Here is a 20,814-nt window from a genome sequence, read left to right as displayed (position 1 = left end):
CCCCCCCCCCCGTTCATACCACAGTCACACCCCTGGCTGTCTGGAGCCATGGCCCCCAGTTCACACCACAGTCACACCCCTGGCTGCCTAGAGCCATGGCCCCCAGTTCGTACCACAGTCACATCCCTTACTGCCTGGAGCCATTGCCTCAGTTCATACCACAGTTATACACTTGGCTACCTGGAGCCATTGCCCCCCAGTTCACACCACAGTCAAAACTCCGACTTTCAGGAGCCACCACTTCAATTCACACCACAGTCACACCTCTGACTTCCTGGAGCCATCATCCCAGTTTACGCCCACAGTCGCACCCCTGGATGCCTGCATACTCTGTGTCTATACTTGACCTCTTTGTACTATTGTTTTTCTCATCTGTGCTCAGGGCTATTGACCTTCATGGCATTAATGTAAGGATCAGTAAGGACAGCAAGAGACTGTTGCAAATGCTTGACAGATATCAATACATGGAAACTTGGCATACAGCAAGTGGGTGCTCAGCAAGTGTGTGCTCCTGACAGTTGAACAGGGAGATGTTCTCAGACTGAAACCCTGAAGAAAGGCTGCCACCACAGGGCCTCTGCAAACACCGAACACTCTGCAGACAGATCCTGGCCTCTTGCCAGAAAGTAGGGAGATTAAAGACAACCAAAAGAATTCCCAAGCTGCAACCTAAAACCTTAGCACCAGGAACACACTGGAGTGAAGTGGGTTCAACATAGGAGCACCTGTTTCCACCCCTGTGCTGCCCTCACTGCCCCAGGCTTTCCTCAGCTGAAAGTTGGAAGCAGTGGGGAATGATTTCCAGAAGAAAGAGCTAAATGCTCATGGAACTAGCAAAATTCCTGCTCTTAAAAACCCTTGTCCACCCCCGGAAAGCCAGAGACCAGAAGCTAACCACAACTCCTTCAGACCACCCACCCAGGGGGCTTAGCCCTACTGGGGCATTGCTGTGTGTGTCAAGGTGTGAGTCTAGTCTACAGATGGTCACCTAGTAACCACACACAAGGGTCTGGCATGACCAAGTGAGGGTGAAGCCATGCCTGGTCCTTCCAGTTAGAACATGATTTTGCAAGGTGGACCCGAACGGCTCCAAAATTTCGAGCCAGGAAAATTACTTCCTAAGTTCCCTCTGCCACATATAGCAATGAGGTCATCAGATACTCATGGGAGCATAAAGCAGAAGAGAGTTTACCCAAACAGCTCTGCACTCTGCCCCTCCTTCCCAGCCAGAAAGCAGGTCACTCTTGGTTGGTTTTGGTTAGGGCCCATTGCTGCGCACTCTTTTCCACTCAAAGCAAAACAGAAGCTTTCCCCAAAGAGACACCTCATCTCCCCCTCTCTCCTCAGTTATCCTTAGATGAGCCCCAAGGAGCCATGATGAAAGCATGGTCACTTCTGCATCAGCACCATCCTCCACACTGGGACAAAGAGCAAGGTGTGGGTGCACCCTGGCATCCTTTACCACCAGAAGAAACCTCTTCCGACTGCTGTCCCGAGAAGAGACACCCCCATGCCTGTCCCACCCTGGCATCAGGGAATGGTAATTCCCATGATGCCATGGGAAGGTACCTACCCAGAAAGGTCAAAAGTGTCTTTCAGACCTAAGATGCTGCAGAAGAACCCAAGTAGTGATAGTTCTGTAGGAGTACAGACCATCTTCCAAAGCGATGGGTTGGGAGATAGCCTTCCAAGGAACTAATAGGCCAGGACAGTGTAGAAGAAACCCTGAGCCACCAGCAGAATGGGACTTTCCAGCACAAGACAGACAGAAGCTGCCCGTGGAGTAAGGTCATGCTGCCTCCTGACCTGGCACAGCTATGAAGACAGGGTCATAGTTTTCTAGCATCATGCTGATCCAGGATTTCCCTTGGCTTAATCCAGGGCAAGCTGCTACCTGTCTTGTCACATCAACTGGCGGCCTAACCTTCTGATCGCAAGGGTTAGGAGTCGGGTGGTTGGTTCTGCCAGACTGATTAGGAGAACCAAGAAGCCACTAACATGCATCACTCCTAGCGGATCTGACCTTCTGGGCCAAGTTCTGTGGGAGCCAATAATGGTGAGGCAAGAAATGGGTCGCTGGGCAAAGGGTTGAGTTTTCCTTAAGTGTGGGCCTTCTTCTAGCCTGGTGCAGATCTGCAAGTGACTTCGTGTTGAACTACTGTTATTAGCTATCAAATCTCATAGAGAGGAGGGAGGAAAAAGGCAGGAGAAAAGGAAGAAGTGGGGGAGGAGGAACAGAGGGTCCCACCCTCATCCCAGGGGCACAGATCTGGTCCTCTCCTCCCCACCTGGGAAGCCCCTACTTATTCCCCAAGGTCCTCACAGTACTGGTCCAACTGTGTCTTGTTTCAATTGCCAGGAAACATGGCAGCTGAGAAGCGCTCAGTGTGATTGGTGTTCTAACCTACTTGTAATCTCATATATGTCTCCCCCAAGCTCCAAACCATATTCTGCATAGGCCATCTGTTTCCCCTTCCTTAATCAGCTCTCAGTTGACCAGGGACATCTGCTGCCCTCTGAGCTCTGCTAACAGCACTGAGAAACTCATGCGAGTCCCATCCCGACTTCGGCCCTGGACCCATTGAGGTCACAGCTCCATGCCTGTTTCAGGGTGATCCATGCCTTCTCCTGTCCTTCATCTGCCGCAGGACCTTGAGCTTGGCTTGGTTTGGTTCTACAGAACTTGGACACTCTTGAAGCCTCCATGCACCTCTTTCTTACACGTAGCTCCCCCATACCTGCAGCACCCCTGCATGCCTGACCAGGAAATATTAAATCATGCACAGGCCAAGGTTGCTGGAGCAGAAACTCACCGGTAAATGTCCAAGGAGAGGTGTGATACTGTCGGACACATAGATGATGCTGCCGTCTGTTGTCACGACGATGACGAAGCCATCTAATGCCTGGGGAAATGCAACATTTGAGAGCTTCTTAGGGACGCTTCTATGAAGGAGCATGACACTAAAGCGAAGGATTCATTTTTTTTCCATATGATGCTGGCTTTGTTTTGTACTCCTCAGACCATCTCCATGAATAACCTCACAGCGCTTCCCTGCCTCACACACGGGATGACTCTATACACAATCTGTTCAGCTCAGGCAAGAGAAAAGCACTGTGGGCTCAGTGGCAAAGTTGACCTGTTGGTATCATAAAATGAAGGGCAGCCGTGGAAACTGCTTACGTAGGTTTAATGGCAGTCACACAACTGAAATGAATCAGAAATACCAGTCATTATCACTCAAAGGCACCAGCAGCACACATGCTCCAGTACCTAGCCCCTGCCCCCCGAGATCACTGTGAACCCAGGAGTAAACATTTACTGCAAGGTATATATAGAGAGATGTCTTACAAAGAGAAACATGCCCAAAGGCCAAAGCAGACCTCTGTGGGAAGGGGAGGAATTCCTGTGTGTGGGGCCTGAGTGAGCATGTGCAGTTGACAGAGATAGGCAAAGCCTCCCCTTCTGATTTATGCACAGATAATGTGTGTAGAAAATGTCTGCTGCAGCCACAGCCCTACTCTGAATGGGTGTTCAAGGCCTGAAGACAGGTTCCCTACAGAGACTGCCCCTACCAAGATTAACTAAACTTGCCTCTTTGTTCAGCTGTGTGCAATAACCCCGCCCCCACTCAACTGTATAATAAAATGGGGTGCTACGGCTTCCCCATCAGAGAGCCCCGTCCACCCAATCCCAGCTTTTCTCTCCGCACGTCTCTTGTGTGTCTTTTCCTCCTTCTTTTGCTGGTCCAGTCAGGTCCATCGCTGGAGCCTGGCTGGATGTGGCAGACCTCCGTCCACATCCATTGCCACATTGAAGATAGAGGAATCAGCACATGGGCGAAGAGTGTGAAGTCCTTGGCTCACACATTCAGTCCCTTCTAGCTATAGAAGAAACCATTTACATAGGGCGCTGCGGTAGTATTGGGCTAACATTAGTGCTAACACCTAACACTTGGGAACATTCACTGTATTCTACAAGGCTGGGTGGGAGTGGGGGCTTTGTAACTAACTCACCTGGGCACAGGGGTTTCCAAATATCTAAAAATTGCATGCATGCAAAAGCGCCTATACTCTGCAGTAGGCGCCCTGCCTCGGCTGTGAGTAGATAGCCAGAGACCATGCTCTTTCCTGGGGTAGAGGTTCAGTTTTTAAATGTATTGAGATCCGACTGTGGGTGTTTATAATGCTTTCAACAACTCAAAGTTGATTTCTAAAACTCCGCCTATGGACGTCATTCAGCAAAGAAGGGGTCACACTGGCAACTGGCAGTCTGGGGAGCCTGGTGAGACAGAGTGAATGGAAATATGTCTCGTCTCACTAGAACATAAATCTTTGAGGCTCAGGTGGATGTCCACGGGAAGCTTGCCACTGCTGTTGCACCGACCACGTCTTTGAAACAGCATCTTTTCCAAATCTGTTTCTCATTTTGCGGAGGGGGGTGAAGCAGAGCTTAGAAGGATTTGGAAACATTCTGCATGCCTTTTTCCTAGATCCTCCGAAGGCGCTGCTGAGAATCTACTCCCATAAAGGGGTGTTCCTTCCGTGCAGTCAGGAGGGTGTGCCTAACTGTGGGACAGCAGAGTCCAGGACAGTGCGCCGAGTGTGGCTGTGGCTGTGGCTGTGGCTGTGGCTGTGTTTTCCCTCGCCCCTTTCAGGGCTCTTTGCTCTATATTTAGTGGTTTAAGTATGATATGCCACAGGGATTTTCTTTTCTGGCCTTTCTTATTTTGTGCTCTGTGAGTATCTGTATGGGTATGTCTTTCCTTACTTTTGGAATGTAATCGAAAGGTTCGGTTTTCCACCATGTCCCTCAATCCTCGTGCATTCTCTTCCTGTGTTTTTTTTATTTTTTTTTATTTTTATTTTTTATTTTTGGTTTTGGTTTTGGTTTTTCGAGACAGGGTTTCTCTGTGTAGCCCTGGCTGTCCTGGAACTCACTTTGTAGACCAGGCTGGCCTCAAACTCAGAAATCCGCCTGCCTCTGTCTCCCGAGTGCTGGGATTAAAGGCTTGCACCATCACGGCCGGCTCTTTCCTGTGTTTTAACTCCCCCCATACCTTTGCTCGTGTGCTGTGATTCCTCTGTTTTCAAGTTCAGATATTCTGTCTTCTCTTGGATCCATTCTACTTGTGGGGCTACTTATTGGGTTGCCAGGTTTTCCCGTTCCGTTTTTGTTTCAGCTTTATCTCCCTTTAACGTTTCTCTTTATTGAATTCAGTTTTCAAATCCTGGAGGCTCCGGGTACACAATGGAGATTCTCATCGGAGGATACTGTAGGGGACTGGTTGGATTTAAGGTGGGACTTACTGTCTTCATCTTTTACACTCTTTGTGTTTTTGGAATGAGACCTGGGCATGCCAGTTTCTTTTATTGATTATGTCTAGTGTGGACATAACAGGCAGGGCTGGGCCTTGAGTTTGCATGTGGTGACAGTGAGATGAAGTTTGGTGGACACAGGAGGCTCGTCTGGTATGCAGGATGTGAGTCACGTGACCACCTCTTTACCCCCACCCCTGTCCCCATCATTTGTTTTATTGATGTAAAGCCATTCTGAGTATGGTGATACAGAATCTTAAAGCAGTTTTAATTTGCGTTTCTCTGATGGCTAAGACCTTAAGAAATATTTATTGGCCAATTGTGTTTCTTCTTTTGAAAACTGTCCATTCATTGAAACGATTTTGTAATTTTTTTATTTTCTGGTGTTTGATTTCTGTAGTTATTTATATATTCTAGACTTTAGCCTCCTGCCCGAGGGACAGCTGATGGGAGTCTTTGCCCATCTCCTAGGTTCTGTGTTCGCTTTGCAGATAGCTTCTTCAGCCTGCAGAAAGCTGCTTCTTCAGCTTTTAAGTGTCATGTCGTCTCACGAGTGCTTAAAGACGTTTTTGATGCTGGTGGTGTGTTTTCAGGAGTTCTTGCCTCTGCCTCTATCACGAGACTTTCCCTCTAGTGTTACAGGTCTTACCAAAGGTCTTTGATTTACATTGAGTTGGTGTTTGTACAGCACATCTTTTAAGCGAATCACATCCTTTTCAGTTACCTCATTTGGTCTCAACCTTGGGATGTCTGGCAATATCTGTGGACATTTGGGGCTGTTGCTGCTGGAGTTTGACGGTAGTATTTAGTGAGTAGAGGCAGGGGATGATGAAAAATATCCCACAACATACAGGGCATCAAAGAAAGACTAAGTGTGCGATGCCCGCCGCTCTGACACTGAGATATTCTGGGTTAGACTTGTGAGTCAGGGTGAAAAAAAAAAAAAAGCAAAGTCTAGTGACTTTAGCCCCCAACTATTCTTATAAGTCATTTTTCTTTTTAAAATTTCAATTTATTTTTGTCAATGCAACCTCAACAACACGGCTTGGGTCATGTGACTGAGCTACAGCCGCAGTCCTGAACTAGATTTATTTTAGCTGATATATAAAAACATAAAATTGTACCTGTCCCCGGTGTACCATGGCACATTTGATATGTGTGTAGGGAGTGTAATGTTTAAGTCAGGTTAGAGACATCTGCCTCTAAAACCTTTACCATCTCCTTATGAGGAAGACGTTTAAAATCTTTCTATCCACGTTTTGTAACCCATGGCACACTGTTTTACTGCAGTCACCCTATTTATTCATTCGTTTTTGTACAGTGAGCCCCTGTCCTTCTTGGGTCTGTCAAGCATGTGGGTGTCACAAAACTGAAGGTACTCATTGGTGTGAGATGCCCTTCCCCTGCTCCCTGGGGGTATTCCAAAGCATGTAAGACCCAAACTTGAGTCTGTGTTAGCAACGCTTGCCATGGCTCTGGAAATCCCACGGTGTGGGATGAGACAGAACCACCACACACGCCCTATCCACGGAGGGAAGCCCTGAGGCTTCCTCTCACTGCATACTACAGAGACACAAAACCTCCCTTACCTACACACTCCTCATTTTGATGGAATATTCTTTGTGTTCTCTGGGACAGTGTAGGGGCTAAGAGAAAAGACTTCTGAAGCTTCCTGGAAAGCATTCAGAAAGACCTTGAATTCCCCAAACTCTGGCCAGCAAGAGCTTTCCCTCCCTTATGGGACTGGGGAGATGGCTCAGCAGGTGAAAGCACTTGTTCCTGCAGAGAACCTGGGTTTGGTTCTCAGTACCCAGACGGTGGCTTACAGTTGTCGCTAACTCCAGTTCTAAGGTATCCAATGTCCTTTTCTGACACTTACAGGCACCAGTCACCCATGTGATACCTAGACATATGCCAGGCAAAAACACTTATACACATAAAAATAAAAGAGATAAATTTGTTTTTAAAAAAGGAAGTTTCTTTCTTTCTGAGTCATTTCTCCAAGAATGTTGGTCAGTCTTTCGCTTGGCCATTTTTCTTCTTTTGTATTTTGCCACAATTAGTCCTGAAGTCCAGTTTTGTGCCCCTTTGACAGATGGTAGGAAGAATAGGGGATTCATGCTCAGAGTCACTAGCAATTTCCTTGGGCACAGGGCTTCCCAGCCAGGCTGTGACTTCATTAAAATGAAAGGACTTTCCTGGCTACAAAGACATGAATCCTGGAGGGCCATTGTCTTAGGGTTTTACTGCTGTGAACAGACACCATGACCAAGGCAAGTCTTATAAAGGATAATACTTAATTGGGGCTGGCTTATAGGTTCAGAGGTTCAATTCATTATCATCAAGGTGGGAGCAGGGCAGCATCCAGGCAGGCATGGTGCAGGCAGAGCTGAGAGTTCTACATCTGCATCTGAAGGCTGCTAACAGAATACCGACTTCCAGGTGGTTAGGCTGAGGGTCTTAAAGACCATGCCTACAGTGACACACCTACTCCAACAAGGCCACATCTCCTAATAGTGCCATTCCCTGGGCTGAACATATACAAACCATCACAGGCATGCTCTCCAAAAGAGGAGGATACCCAGCAGGGATGGAACGAACAGTAGGAATAAGTTGCGCTGTGAAAACTCATTAAGTCATCCAAGGGGCCACATTGTGGGTTTTGGACCATGAGAGGGGAGAAAGCAGAAGGTACTGCTGACTCAACCCCAGCCTGTGCCTACTGAAGGGCATCAGGTTGGGAGACAAGCTCAGCATAGCTAGAGCCAAGCTATTTGGTAGCCTTCCAGCTCACAGCTGCCTTCAGTGGACCAGGGCTGGATGGACAGGGGTGGTTCCAGATCCAAGCCATGCATTTAGTCTTCCCTTCTCTCTGCTTCAAGGACTGTAGCCTGGGGAGCAGCTTCGTAGGGACTTTAATATAGTCTTGATTGCTAGTCCTTTCTTCAATATATATATACATATATATATATATATATATATGTATATATATATATATATGTATATATATATTGGATTTTCGAGACAGGGTTTCTCTGTATAGCCCTGGCTGTCCTGGAACTCATTCTGTAGACCAGGCTGGGCTCGAACTCAGAAATCCGCCTGCCTCTGCCTCCCAAGTGCTAGGATTAAAGGCATGCGCCACCACGCCCAGCTTCAGATATAAATTTATCAATATGTTTAAAACTTCATAGAAACCTTATACTGTGAAATTCTTTAGATACTTTGAAACTCACTGGATGAAGCAAAAAAGGTTGTGATAGCAACAAAGTGGCTGGTTCCAGAGGGTTATATGTTTTTAACTCCTTTCTCATGGAATTAAAAGACAAATTGATGCCTGTAAGGTGGCATAATGATGCAACAAATTCACATTATATTTCATAAGCTGCTTTAAATTTAACATACTTAAAATACATTGCTTCTGCAGAAAGTTCTGTATTTTCTTTAAATATAGTTCCCATGTAGAGTTAAGTAGCTTTCATCTGCTGCCGATGTTCATTAATGCATTTATGTTTCATAATATTTAGACATCTTTATTCTGGCATTTTCTTATTCCAGTACTTTCTGTTTTCTGCATAGTTAATCTATGGAAATTGAAGTTTACATCAGTCTTACATAGGCACACAGATGAGCTATAGAAAGACTTATCCTTGGAAGCCTCAGCTGGGAGCCAGGCGTCATGGTCACATGACACGATGAGCTTCCCTTTGCTGGACTTTTCTGTCAAGTCACACCTGACTGGTCAGTCTTCATGGCTGTAGGTAAACTCCTTCAGTAAACTCAAGTCTGGGGTCAGAGTAACCACTAGGGCTTTCGTAGAGATGTGGTCTGTCCTGAGGACTTACACCCATATGCAAATGTTCCAAGGATACCGATGGAGGTTATTAGCTCATCCTCAGCCTCCCCCTCCCCTCACCCCTCAGCTCAGTGTTGCAGGGAAAGGAACACGGCCATCTTAGCACAGAAAGGGCGGGGTCAGTGTGGGAGGCACAGGTCACTGTGGCTGACACCCGCATAACGTTCATGTACAGTGAGCTCAGGCCTAAAGTGCAATGTTCAAAGACCTGCTTCCTAGTTCGCGTCTACTAAGGAGAAAATGGCAACCTCTGCATTCTAAAGAGGGGCGTCAGTGTGCCACGATCTTCTATTCCTCATCTCCCCTCTGGCTACTGCTGCCACTGACCCCTGGTTCATGTTCTATGCCCTTTTTGGGAGGTCACTAATGGGGCCTGTCCTATAGTCACTGAGGCAACAGATCCAGCTTGGGAATTTTTGCTTAGGTAGCCCAACTCAGTAGACAAAGTATTAACTATAGCAGGCAGAACCACAGGCTGGCATCTGTCCCGAGGCTTATTTCCAGGGCTATGAACAGCTGCTTTCTTTGGGCACGAGAGCTAACAGGAATACATAGCTACATTTTAATTTCTAACTTACTAAACTCTTCAGTCTATTAAGAACATGTGTGGGCAGATAGATGTGAATGTCTATGTATGTGGTTGTATATGCGTGTTCAAGTGCATCTGTGTGTCTGCACCTGTGAGTACATACATATTCATGTGTGAGTAGATGTTTACATTGTATGTGAGTGCATGTGCACTTCTGTGTGTAAATACATGTGCATGAGTATGATCACATGTCCGTGTGTGAAGCCACTCATTTTGATTTTTGGTTCAAGACAGGGTTTCTCTTTTGTCCCAGGGACGAGGCTGGCTGACCAGGCAGCGGGTCCCACAGATCTGCCCTTCTCTTCTCTCAAGTGCTGGACTTAGGAATATGTGTCACTATGCATGCATTCTTAAAAATGTGGCTTCTGGGGACTACATCAAGCCCTCATGCCTATGAGGCAAGTGCTTTCCTGACTGAGCTAGTCCCTTGTTTTGTCCTTTGTTTTCGTTTGTCCTTTGTTTGCTGTAGTTGCTGTTCTCAGACAAGGCCATGCATCTCGTGGGTGGGTCTAAAACTTGCTGTGTCACAGAGTATGGCCTTGAACTTCCGATTCTTCCGTCTCAGCCACCATGCCTGCTTTCATGGGGTGCTGGGGATCTGAACCCAGGGCATTGTGTATGCTTTCTACATGCCCCACCAATCCGTCCCGCTACACCCACAGCCTTAAGCTAACTTGAAGAAGGGATGCTTTACCTCCAACATCAACTGGGTGAATTCTTCGTTACTGAGGAATGAAGGCTTCCAGTCCTGCTGGATGTCACAGATTTCTGTTTGTGCTGAGACTTCTATAAAACAAACAAACAAACAAACAAACACACAAACCAGAAACAGAAGAAAAGAATACGTAAGTTTTCATATTCAGGGTACCCCAGATCTGGAAGTATTTTGTGTAAATCTTTAATTAAGGAAAGCAAGGGACATGCTCGCCTTGATTTCCAAACTCTGAGGACTGTGGGTATGATAGGCTGGAAAACACTTTTGATGCTGTCATAGCCTTTAAGGAGGCTGCAGAGAAGAGACCATCCCACTGTGAGCATAGGGAGAGGACAGACCACTGCCCAGACTCTCTCGGGGTAAAGCTAGAGCAGCTAGAACCGGGTGGCAGCACCCACAAGGGAAGGAACAAAGACTGGCCTGGTAGTATCTCCTCAAGTTACAAGGTTAAAGCAAGGTGAAAACACTTTAGGAATCTGGGATTCTCAAAATTCCAAGGGCGGGAGGTAGAGCTCACGGGTAGAGAGTATGAGCTTCCTAGCTATGTGTGTCATCCTGGGTTCTATTCCCAGCATTTCCCAACAACAACAACAACAACAACAACAACAACAACAACAACAACTACAGCAGCAGCAGCAGCAACAACAGCAACAACACCAACTTCCAGAAATGCCTTAGGCTTCCAGTAACAGGCCCACTGCTCCATGCTGGTGGGAGTTCAGTTCCCATCCTCTCCATCGTTCCTGAGCAACAACAGCCACAGAGACACTCACCATTGCCTCTTACAATCAGCTCTTACCATGCCAGGGAGGTGCTGGACTACTCTACCACTGCTCCCTGAGTCCCCTGAGTTGCTTTCAAGATCTGCATTTACTTTTCTTAAGACTTTGGTGGTTGTCATTATTAATCTATTATTTACCCATTCTCTGTCATGATCATGACATTAGATATCACTCACGTTTGACAATCAAATGGTCACTGGTCTACTTGGGACTCTCTCTCTCTCTCTCTCTCTCTCTCTCTCTCTCTCTCTCTCTCTCTTTTTGAGACAGGGTTTCTCTGTGTAGCCCTGGCTGTCCTGGAACTCACTTTGTAGACCAGGCTGTCCTCTAACTCAGAAATCCGCCTGCCTCTGCCTCCCAAGTTCTGGGATTAAAGACATGTGCCACCACTGCCCAGCAGGACTCTTAAAATATCCTTTCTGTGCTTAGCAATTTTGTTTTATTATTAAATTACCTCAGTGTTACAATAGACACTGTAAACATGATAGCATATCTGTTTTTCCCCTTATTTACCCTCTATCACTTTCAAAAATTTATTTATATGAGTACACTGTAGCTGTGTTCAGACATACCAGAAGAGGGCATCATATCCCATTACAGATGGTTGTGAGCCACCATGTGGTTGCTGGCAATTAAACTCAGGACCTTCTGGAAAAGTAGTCAGTGCTCTTAACCATCGAGCCATCTCTCCAGCCCCTATCCTCTATCTGAAACCAATATTTCCCCCCACCTATGTTAAAAATTTAAGAATCTACCATTTATACCTCAGAGACTAAAACTAAGTCTGTTGGACAACTTGCAGAAGAGAGCAAGTCGTTCCGACACAGAACCTGCCCACTGTACTTGGGACAGATTTCAAGGCTTTTTTCCCAGCATCTTTTATTTTGGGTGCTAAGCCTTGAACCCAGGATCCCACACATGCCAGGCACACACTGCCAATAAGCAACACTCTAAGCCCTACGCCCATGATTTTTGCAATCTCTTTCTCATGGAGAAGGCAGGGGGGAGGGGGAGGGGGAGGGGAGGGGGAGGGAAAGGGAGAGAGAATCCTCTATTTGAATGAGTCTGAATGGATTCAGCAGTATGCAGTTACATGTGAAGAAAGAGGGTGTGAAGCGCCGAGTTAAGCATGAGACAGACTCATCCCCCTCGTCACCTGTATCCCTCAAGCTCTTCAGGGAAGAGTCTGGAAGAACATGCTGCTGTTATTGTTAGACAAAACTGCACTGCCCAACATTTATTTTAACTGTCTTAGTTAGGGTTTCTATTGTTGTGATGAAACACCATCACCACAAAGCAAACTGGGAAGGGAAGGGTTTATTTGGCTTACACTTCCATATCATTGTTCATCACTGAAGGAGGTCAGGAAAGGAACACAAGCAGGGCAGGAACCTGGAGGCGGGAACTGATGCAGAGGCCATGGAGGGATGCTGCTCCGCATGGCCTACTCAGCCTGCTTTCTTATAGAACATGGGACCACCAGCCCCGTTTGAGTTCTTGTCCAGACTTCCTCCAGTGATGAACAATGTTGTGGAAGTGTAAAAATCTTTCTTGCCCAACTTGCTTTTATGTGATGGTGTTTTGTCACAGCAACAGAGACTAACCAGTGAAGTTCTCACCGTACAAGTACAAGGACCAGAGTTTTACCCTCAGTATTCACACACACACACACACACACACACACACACACACACACACACACACACTAAATTGGGCATGATGGTGTGTGCTTGTGATGCACTGGGGAGCCAGGCCTAGGCTTTATTGTTCAGCTGAGCTTACTTGACCATTGCCAGGGCACTGAGGGACTCTCTGCAAAAATGATGCAAAGAATCTGAATAATGAGACCTGAGATTGTTCTCTGGCCTATACATGATGTACATACACGCACACACACATGCATGCCTGCACACATATGCACACATGCATAAGTGCATACACTGATAAATTTTTTTTTTGAGCTGGCATAAGCAGGCTCTAGCATACTTTTGGGGAGCCACTCCCAAAGTTTCTGGTATATCTATCCATGGAGTGGATTTATCCCAGCTCCTTAGGTGGCTCTCATGGGCAGCCAAGGCTGAGAAGCAATGGTCTGAGTGGATACACTAACTCAGAGCTACAGTGCAGCCATGACAGATGACTGTCCAGGAGCCCCATGAATGCATTACACCTTGGAGGGAACAGTAGAAGGCGACTTAAGATCGGGGCTCCATAGATAGGCTGCTAGATTTAAAGTCCATGCCTCCCTGGCTGTCTGATTCAGGTCAATTAACCTTCTAAGCTTCTACCCCACAGGCCTCTGAGTAAGGTGCTGATGTGAAGTCTAGAGGCACTGACAGGAACGGTGGCTTTCTGGGAACCCTGCATTAATGCAGAAAGAAACTCACATTCCACTCTGTTGCCCACACCTGTGGGGTTCACCTGTACTTGGGAGACATGTAAAGTTGAGATATATATATATATATATATATATATATATATATATATTGCTTTAAGCCATATTTTGGTGTGAGCATCCTATTTTTGCATGAAACTCTCTATGGAGCTTTCCCCATTCTTCCAAATGGGGATTCTCAGAAACCTGTGTGAGTCTGCAGATACTCTGACTGTATGTAGGCAGGTGGGGCAGGCAGGCAGGCAGGCAGGCAGGCAGGCAGGCAGGCAGGCAAGCCTCCTCGGCTTGTGAAAAGGGAAGGCCAGAGAGGTGCTCTTGGTGCCAGGAAGCAGCGGTGCTTCAGACCTGGCCTTCCTGAGCCAGATTATTGAATTTGGTAACTCCACAGTGGACCAAGAGCAGCATAAATGTCAGGCTGATGAACTTGATCCCAGCTGCCCTATTTAACAGCTGTCCTGCTTCTGTGGCACTGACCTAGTTTGAGTAATTTGCACAAAATATCTTGGCAATCAAACTAACCTGCTATTTCACTTGGCTAAAACGTTACTTAGGAAATAGAAACACTCTGATTAAATGATCACCGTGATGACTATTGCAACTCTGCTTGTGTGGTCTTCCCCAGACTCTTAAAAAAAAATTAGTTACTTATTTTATGTATACGAGTACACTGTGACTGTCTTCAGACACACCAGAAGAGGGCATCAGATCCCATTTCAGATGGTTGTGAGCCACCATGTGGTTGCTGGGAATTGAACTCAGAGCCTCTGGAAGAGCAGTCAGTGCTCTTAACCACTGAGTCAACTCTCCAGCCCTTCCCCAGACTGTTTATTTTTGCCACTGTTGCTCTGGCTACTGTTCAAAGCGAGTGGCACCCTAAGTGTGCGATCTGCATACAGGGGTAAAAGCACCGAGGGAGGACGGTCTGAGGAAGACTTGCATTCCTGGATAGCGTCATGTGGCAACGTCAAGTGACAGGGCAGTATCTGTCAGTGACAGGGGAGGAGGGCCATGAATGACCTGCATGATTTCAGCTGACTAAGATCCCCAAGGACACACAGCTTCAAGTGTGCAGTCAGAACAGATGTCCCATTTGGGGAAAGACAGAGAGGGGCAGGTCCTGGATGAGTTCCAGGGGTTTATGACAATGACAAACTCATGGTGAATGCCACCTGTGCAGGCTGTGGGCTCTTGGGGGCACTCCTAAGGCTGATAAAGCATTTTGGGGAATGGCTGTCTTCCCCCCATGGGGCTTTTGGGGTAGGTCCAGAGCCATTGGAGGAGAGCTCATGAGGGATGAGGGTGTCCTTCCTGATGATGGGCTCATGGGGCTCAGGCCTGATGAACTGATCACCTGTGGGAAGTGTAGGGTGGGACAGAGACGCCAAGAAGCGTGCTCGGCCTTTACCATTGTGTTTCTGCAAGAATCCGATGACCTTCTCCAGCACGGTGGTTTTGTCCATTTTCCGAGTGTTCCCCGGGAGCATGGAGCTGAGCTCTTTGATGAGAACATTGAACTGGTCCCGACGCTTCTTCTCAGACTTGTTTCGAGAGGCTCTGGAAATACACAAGGCACAAGTTAACTAGAACATTCCACTTCACAAAGGCTTTGCCATGCCACAGAGGTTCCTTCTCTCTCGGAGCATGTTCTACGGAGAGCAACAGATCTAAAATGTCTCTCGTGGAGGTAATGTTGGCCACACTTCAGAGCTGAGTAATGGGGCAAGAAACATGTTTTGCTAGACTTTTGGCCACAGAGACAGACAGCATCAAAAGCAAGGTCTGACTCACATACAAAACCTTACATAGCTTAGCGCCATTGCCAGACACTGCCTCTCTAACTTTGTAGAGCTTTAAGCTCCAGGGAGAAAAACTGCACTGTTTACCTAGATTCATCCTCAGAGTCCCTGGTGAGGCTCCAACCCTATTTCCTCCAGTCCAGAGCATCCAGCCTTATGCCACCCAAGCGGTGTGGCAGGGGTTCTTGGCTATGCCACTCAGTCATACATATGTCCTGGTCCTTGCCCCAAGAACCATCATCCTGTGAGCAAGGTGACGACGTCTCAGCACAACCTGTGAGCCGTGCAGATCTAGGGTGACATATGACAGCCACTGATGCTGTCCTACTTGTCAGGTAGCTGTGAGCACGGAAAAATAGAACACTCACTATTCAACACGACAGGAGAGGAACTCAGAGGTACATCACTAAGTTGAAGAAACCAGTGTGCTATATAGCCTGGTACTGTGTGACAGTACCCCCCAACTATATGACATTCTGGAAAAGGAGAAGCTACAGAAATGGTAAAGCAACCATGGGTCACCATGGCTCATAGAAAGGGATGTATGGGCACAGCACAGAGAGTATTGAGGGCAGTGACATCACCGTGGCTGAGTCCAGCATGCCAGGCCCATGTCACATACTTCTGCCACATGCAGCACCAAGAGGGAACCATGATGTTAGCCAGAGGAGATCATGACATGCCAAGGAGTCTCATCCACTGTGATTGACAGTCCACTGTGATTGACAGTCCACTGTGATTGACAGGTATATCACGAAGTGGAGCGCGTACAGCAAGGAGATCTGTGTGTAGTGGGACAGGAACTGTAAGGGAAATCTTCATACCTCTCATTCAGGTGTTCTGTGACCCTTAAATTGTTCTCCAAGATGAAGCCTACTTTCACAAGGACACTCTATACTGGCTGTCTATAGAAGAGATGAGAGCTAGGCTGCTCAGGTTGGGACCTCTGAGGATTCCTAGACTTTGAAGGGATTAGAACGGGGGATCTGGGCATTGGCACTGCCCTAACAAGAGGAATAAGGAACACGTGATAGAGAGATCCACCCCCAAATTCTCAGGAAGCAGCACAATTATGGAGCTTTGATCCCCAGTGACATCCGAGAGTCCCTTCATCAGCAATCCAGTATGGCACTAGAGAGACGGCTCAGCACTTCAGAGCACTGGCTCTTCTTCCAGTGGATACAGTTCTGATTCTCAGCATCTACACAGCAACTCACAACCAGTTGTAACTCCAGTCCCAGGAGATCTGATATCCTCTCCTGCCCTCTGTGGGTACTAGGAACATTAGCAGTGCACAGAGATATGCGTGAAAAATAGCCATGCACATAAAAGGAATAGAAAACTGCCAGCAACCAATTCTGAGGTGACCCATGGCCAGGAAGGCTGCCCCATCCCTCCTCCCAAGTATACCCACGAGGAACTTTTTACAGAGAACCAGCCAATGGGCACAGAAACCACGTACACATGGTCTGCCTGCTGGTCCAGGTACCCCAGCACCTGGGGAGTCACAGTTTCTAGGCTATTGATTGGTCAGTGTGTGGCCAGGATAGTAGTCTCTGGTGGACAGTGACTCACCTCTCTTGGGGCAGGTATTCAACTGTACAAGTTATCAGCACCAACGCTCCCCCAAGTAGTCCTCCAGAAACATAAGAACGCACCCCAAATAGACACCACCATAGCTGTAGTCACTGTTTGCTTCAAGTATATACATCACATCAACACCCACTTATAGTCCAGTTACCCTGGCTCTGTCTCTGGTTGGGTTATTCCCTGACCATATCTTAGCAGTTCTCCGAAGCTCATCTCAACTGCACAATCCCCTCAGCTTTTCTAAGAGACTTTTTGTTCTTCCAACGCCTCCCTCCTTCTCTCCTGCTCTTGGGTTTGGGATTAAGGGATTCCTGTAAAGGTCTCATTTCTGACCAGGCCACACTTTTCTTCTTGTCACAGACTGAGATATGGAGGCCCCCTCACTGCTAGCTCAGGGTAAAAGGCCCAGTGTTCAAATGCGTGAGATAGAAAAAAGGAATGCTTTTCACTTTCTGACTGGCTGACTCTGTATTATAAATCATTTTTTTAGCCTAGATTTTAAAGAGTGACACGCAACCTCCTCAGCCAAAAAAAAGCCCCGCTCTTGTCCCAGTTTGCCGATATAAATGATTTGTGAGCCGATAACACCCGGCTCGTCATTGCTCTGCTCTTGTCTTCAATGGGTGTAATGACGACGAGCGTGGCCCGGCGAAGGATCCGATAGAGGCTCTTATCATTAGTGACAGGAACACAAGCTTGTTTCCGTTGGCCCCCGCCTGGGATGCACTATGGTGCACGCTGGAAATCGGTCAATGTCAGCTGGATCTGCAGCTCTGAGGCGAGAGGAAGCCAAGAGCCTGGGATGACCTTGTTTCCAGTAATGAGCACCGCTCACGCTAAGAATCTGGAACAACAGGTCGGATGACACCGGGACACTTGGCCTCTGGGATTTTGAAAGACATCACATTTGCATGCCATGAAATACATGCATTTAAAGTACGCCATTTGGTGAAGTTTTGTAATTGTTGACTGTCACCAACACAAAAGAGACAGCAGCTTCGTCTTAGGGGATTTTTCCAAGCCTCTTGTTTTTGTTTTCTCCCAAGCACAGCCACTCAGTTTGGCATTTTCTTGAATTTCCCATAAATGGAATTCTAAGAGTCTTGGACCTTCATTTAACACAGCTTTTGAGACGTCACCACATTGGCATGCAGAGTGACAGAGGTTCTCCCTCCTGCTCACGGGTATCCCATTGTATAGCGATGTCACGTCTAGAATATCTCCAGTTTGGGTGAATTATGTACTGGGAGCAGAGAGGTGGCTCAGTGAGCAAAGGTCTTGCTGCCAAGCCTGGTGAGCCGAGTTTGATTCCCAAGACCCATATGACGGAGTGGAAGAGCTGACTCCCACAAGTTGTCCTCTGGCCTCGTGCATGTACATACTCACATAGTATGCTGTAATAATACATGCAATATGTCTTAGGGTTTTACTGCTGTGAGCAGATACCATGGCCAAGGAAACTCTTATCAGGACAACATTTAATTGGGGCTGGCTTACAGGTTCAGAGGTTCAGTCCATTCTCATCAAAGTATGAATGTGGCAGCATCCAGGCAGGCATGGTGCAGAAGGAGCTGAGAGTTCTACATCTTCATTTGAAGGATGCTAGTGGAAGACTCACTTCCAGGCAGCTAGGAAGAGGGTCTTAAAGGTCACACCTACAATGACACACCTACTCCAACAAGGCCACATCTACTTCAACAAAGCCACACCTACTCCAACAGGGCCACACCTACTCTAACAGGGCCACATCTAATAGTGCCGCTCCCTAGGCCAAGTGTATACAAATCGTCACATAATAATAATAATAATAATAATAATAATAATAATAATAATAAAATGATAATCGAAGAACACTGTTCAGGCATAGCAGTGTGCATCTGTAATGCCAGTACTCAGGACACTCAGCTGGATGAGTTTCAGGCCAGTCTGGGTTTCATAGCAAGAAGCTGTCTCAAAACACCAAAACAAAATAATCCCAGACAGGCAGGCAGGCAGGCAGACAGACAGACAGATGGACAGACAAGCACACACATACACACACACACACACACACACACACACACACACGAATATATGGATAGATGGTTTAGTAGGTAAAGAACTTGCTACACAAGTGTGAAGACTGGGGTTGGATCTCCAGCACCCACATAAAGCCTGGATGGCATGACTCCCTCTCTGTAATATCAGACTCAGGGGATGGAGTTAGGGGAACCCTGGAGCGAGCTGGCTAGCTGGAATAGCCTATTGGCCAGCTTTTGGTTCAAGTGAGAGATCCTGTCTCAAAATAGGGTGGAGAGTGATCAGAGAAGTCACTTGATATCAACCTCAGGCCTCCACAAGGAAGTGCACCCATGCAAACACACACACACACACACACACACACACACACACACGTCCCCTAGCCCCACACCCCAATGTAGCAGAAACATACAAGACTAAGATTCACTCTCTTAGCTGGGCGTGGTGGCACATGCCTTTAATGCCAGCACTTGGGAGGCAGAGGCAGACGGATTTCTGAGTTCGAGGCCAGCCTGGTCTACAAAGTGAGTTCCAGGACAGCCAGGGCTATACAGAGAAACCCTGTCTCGAAAAACAAACAAACAAACAAACAAACAAACAAAAAAGATTCACTCTCTCGGGAAAATGCAGAAGCACAGAGCTGCTGAGTCACTTGGTAGACATGCGTTAACTGAGACGCCACAATATTGCCACGTGACATTGACTCCAGCTGTTTCCCATCTCTATCGGGAACAGATGAGATTCCCACTTGCCCCCATCTTTGCCAACATTTGGGAGTGTCAAGTTTCTACCACTGTTGGATGGTTTGATTGTGGCTCGTGTTTGCATTTTTCCTGGTGACTGGTGACACCGAACATCTTTCTGTATGCTTTATGCCATTCATGTGTCTTCTTTAGGTGGGCGATTACTCAATTCTGCCTTTATAAACAATTGTGTTATCTCACTGGGGGAGGGAGGGGAGAGGAATCCAGAGAAAGAGAGTGTGTGAGAGAGAGACAGACAGGGAGGAGACAGCAGATGGGACGACACAGCACACATCTCTGTGTTAACACACCTTAGGAACCGCAGTTTTTGATTTTTGAATGCAGCTCCCAGGATAGCTTTTGTAAAATGTCCATCATTGGACATCTTGGGGAGTTTGAGTATGGCTGTCTAGGCCTCATCTGCAGGGTACTGACAATTTAGGAGGTTCTATGTAGTTTCTTGCACACAGCTGCATGCTGCATAATGTTTCCATGAACAACAGACACACTCAACGTGGGCACGTAAGAACTTAACAGAGTAGGAAAATCATGGTTGCCTATTGATCTTACATCACAGTTCAATGCATTACTTGTGTGAGTATGACAGCACTGGTTGTTGACACACCTACTGTGCACTGGTGTTAACACACTTACTGTGCACTCAGTCATCTACAAGCACATACAACCATGTGTAGGAACTAATACTGGTGAAAACCATAACTGGCGATGTCATTGGCTTGTGTATTCACTACATTGTAAATGATCATGGAGACTTACACGCTCACTTCTGAGAGCGTGCTGACAGAAAACAGTGCACTGCACATGTTGTGTCAGTAGCAACAGCTTCACACTCTGTCCAGTTTCTTGATGACATCATTTTCTCCTGTGCTTGATTCAACCTCATCTTTTTTTGTTTATTGTAGTCCTAAGAGTAGTAGAATCTATTTCTCTCTCTCTCTCTCTCTCTCTCTCTCTCACACACACACACACACACACACACACACACACACACA

At 47.0% G+C, this 20,814-nt stretch overlaps 1 protein-coding gene across 3 annotated transcripts in view; it reads right to left on the bottom strand.

Annotated features, from left to right (window-relative positions):
- The window catches only part of Npas2 (neuronal PAS domain protein 2), a 172,298-nt gene that overhangs the window by 61,272 nt on the left and 90,212 nt on the right, over nucleotides 1–20,814 (bottom strand). For all 3 annotated transcript variants that reach the window (XM_029538656.1, XM_021198519.2, XM_029538654.1), the window contains exons 3-5: nucleotides 15,059–15,207; nucleotides 10,456–10,547; nucleotides 2,814–2,903 (exon numbers count right to left, since the gene is read on the bottom strand). In XM_029538656.1, the coding sequence (XP_029394516.1) occupies nucleotides 2,814–2,903; nucleotides 10,456–10,547; nucleotides 15,059–15,207 (331 nt within the window). The remainder of the gene's footprint in view (nucleotides 1–2,813; nucleotides 2,904–10,455; nucleotides 10,548–15,058; nucleotides 15,208–20,814) is intronic.

The sequence above is a fragment of the Mus pahari genome, chromosome 5 (assembly GCF_900095145.1).
Source record: "Mus pahari chromosome 5, PAHARI_EIJ_v1.1, whole genome shotgun sequence".
Lineage (NCBI taxonomy): Eukaryota > Metazoa > Chordata > Mammalia > Rodentia > Muridae > Mus > Mus pahari.
The sequence above is the reverse complement of the archived record's forward strand: the minus strand, read 5'-3'. Positions and strand labels throughout refer to the sequence as shown.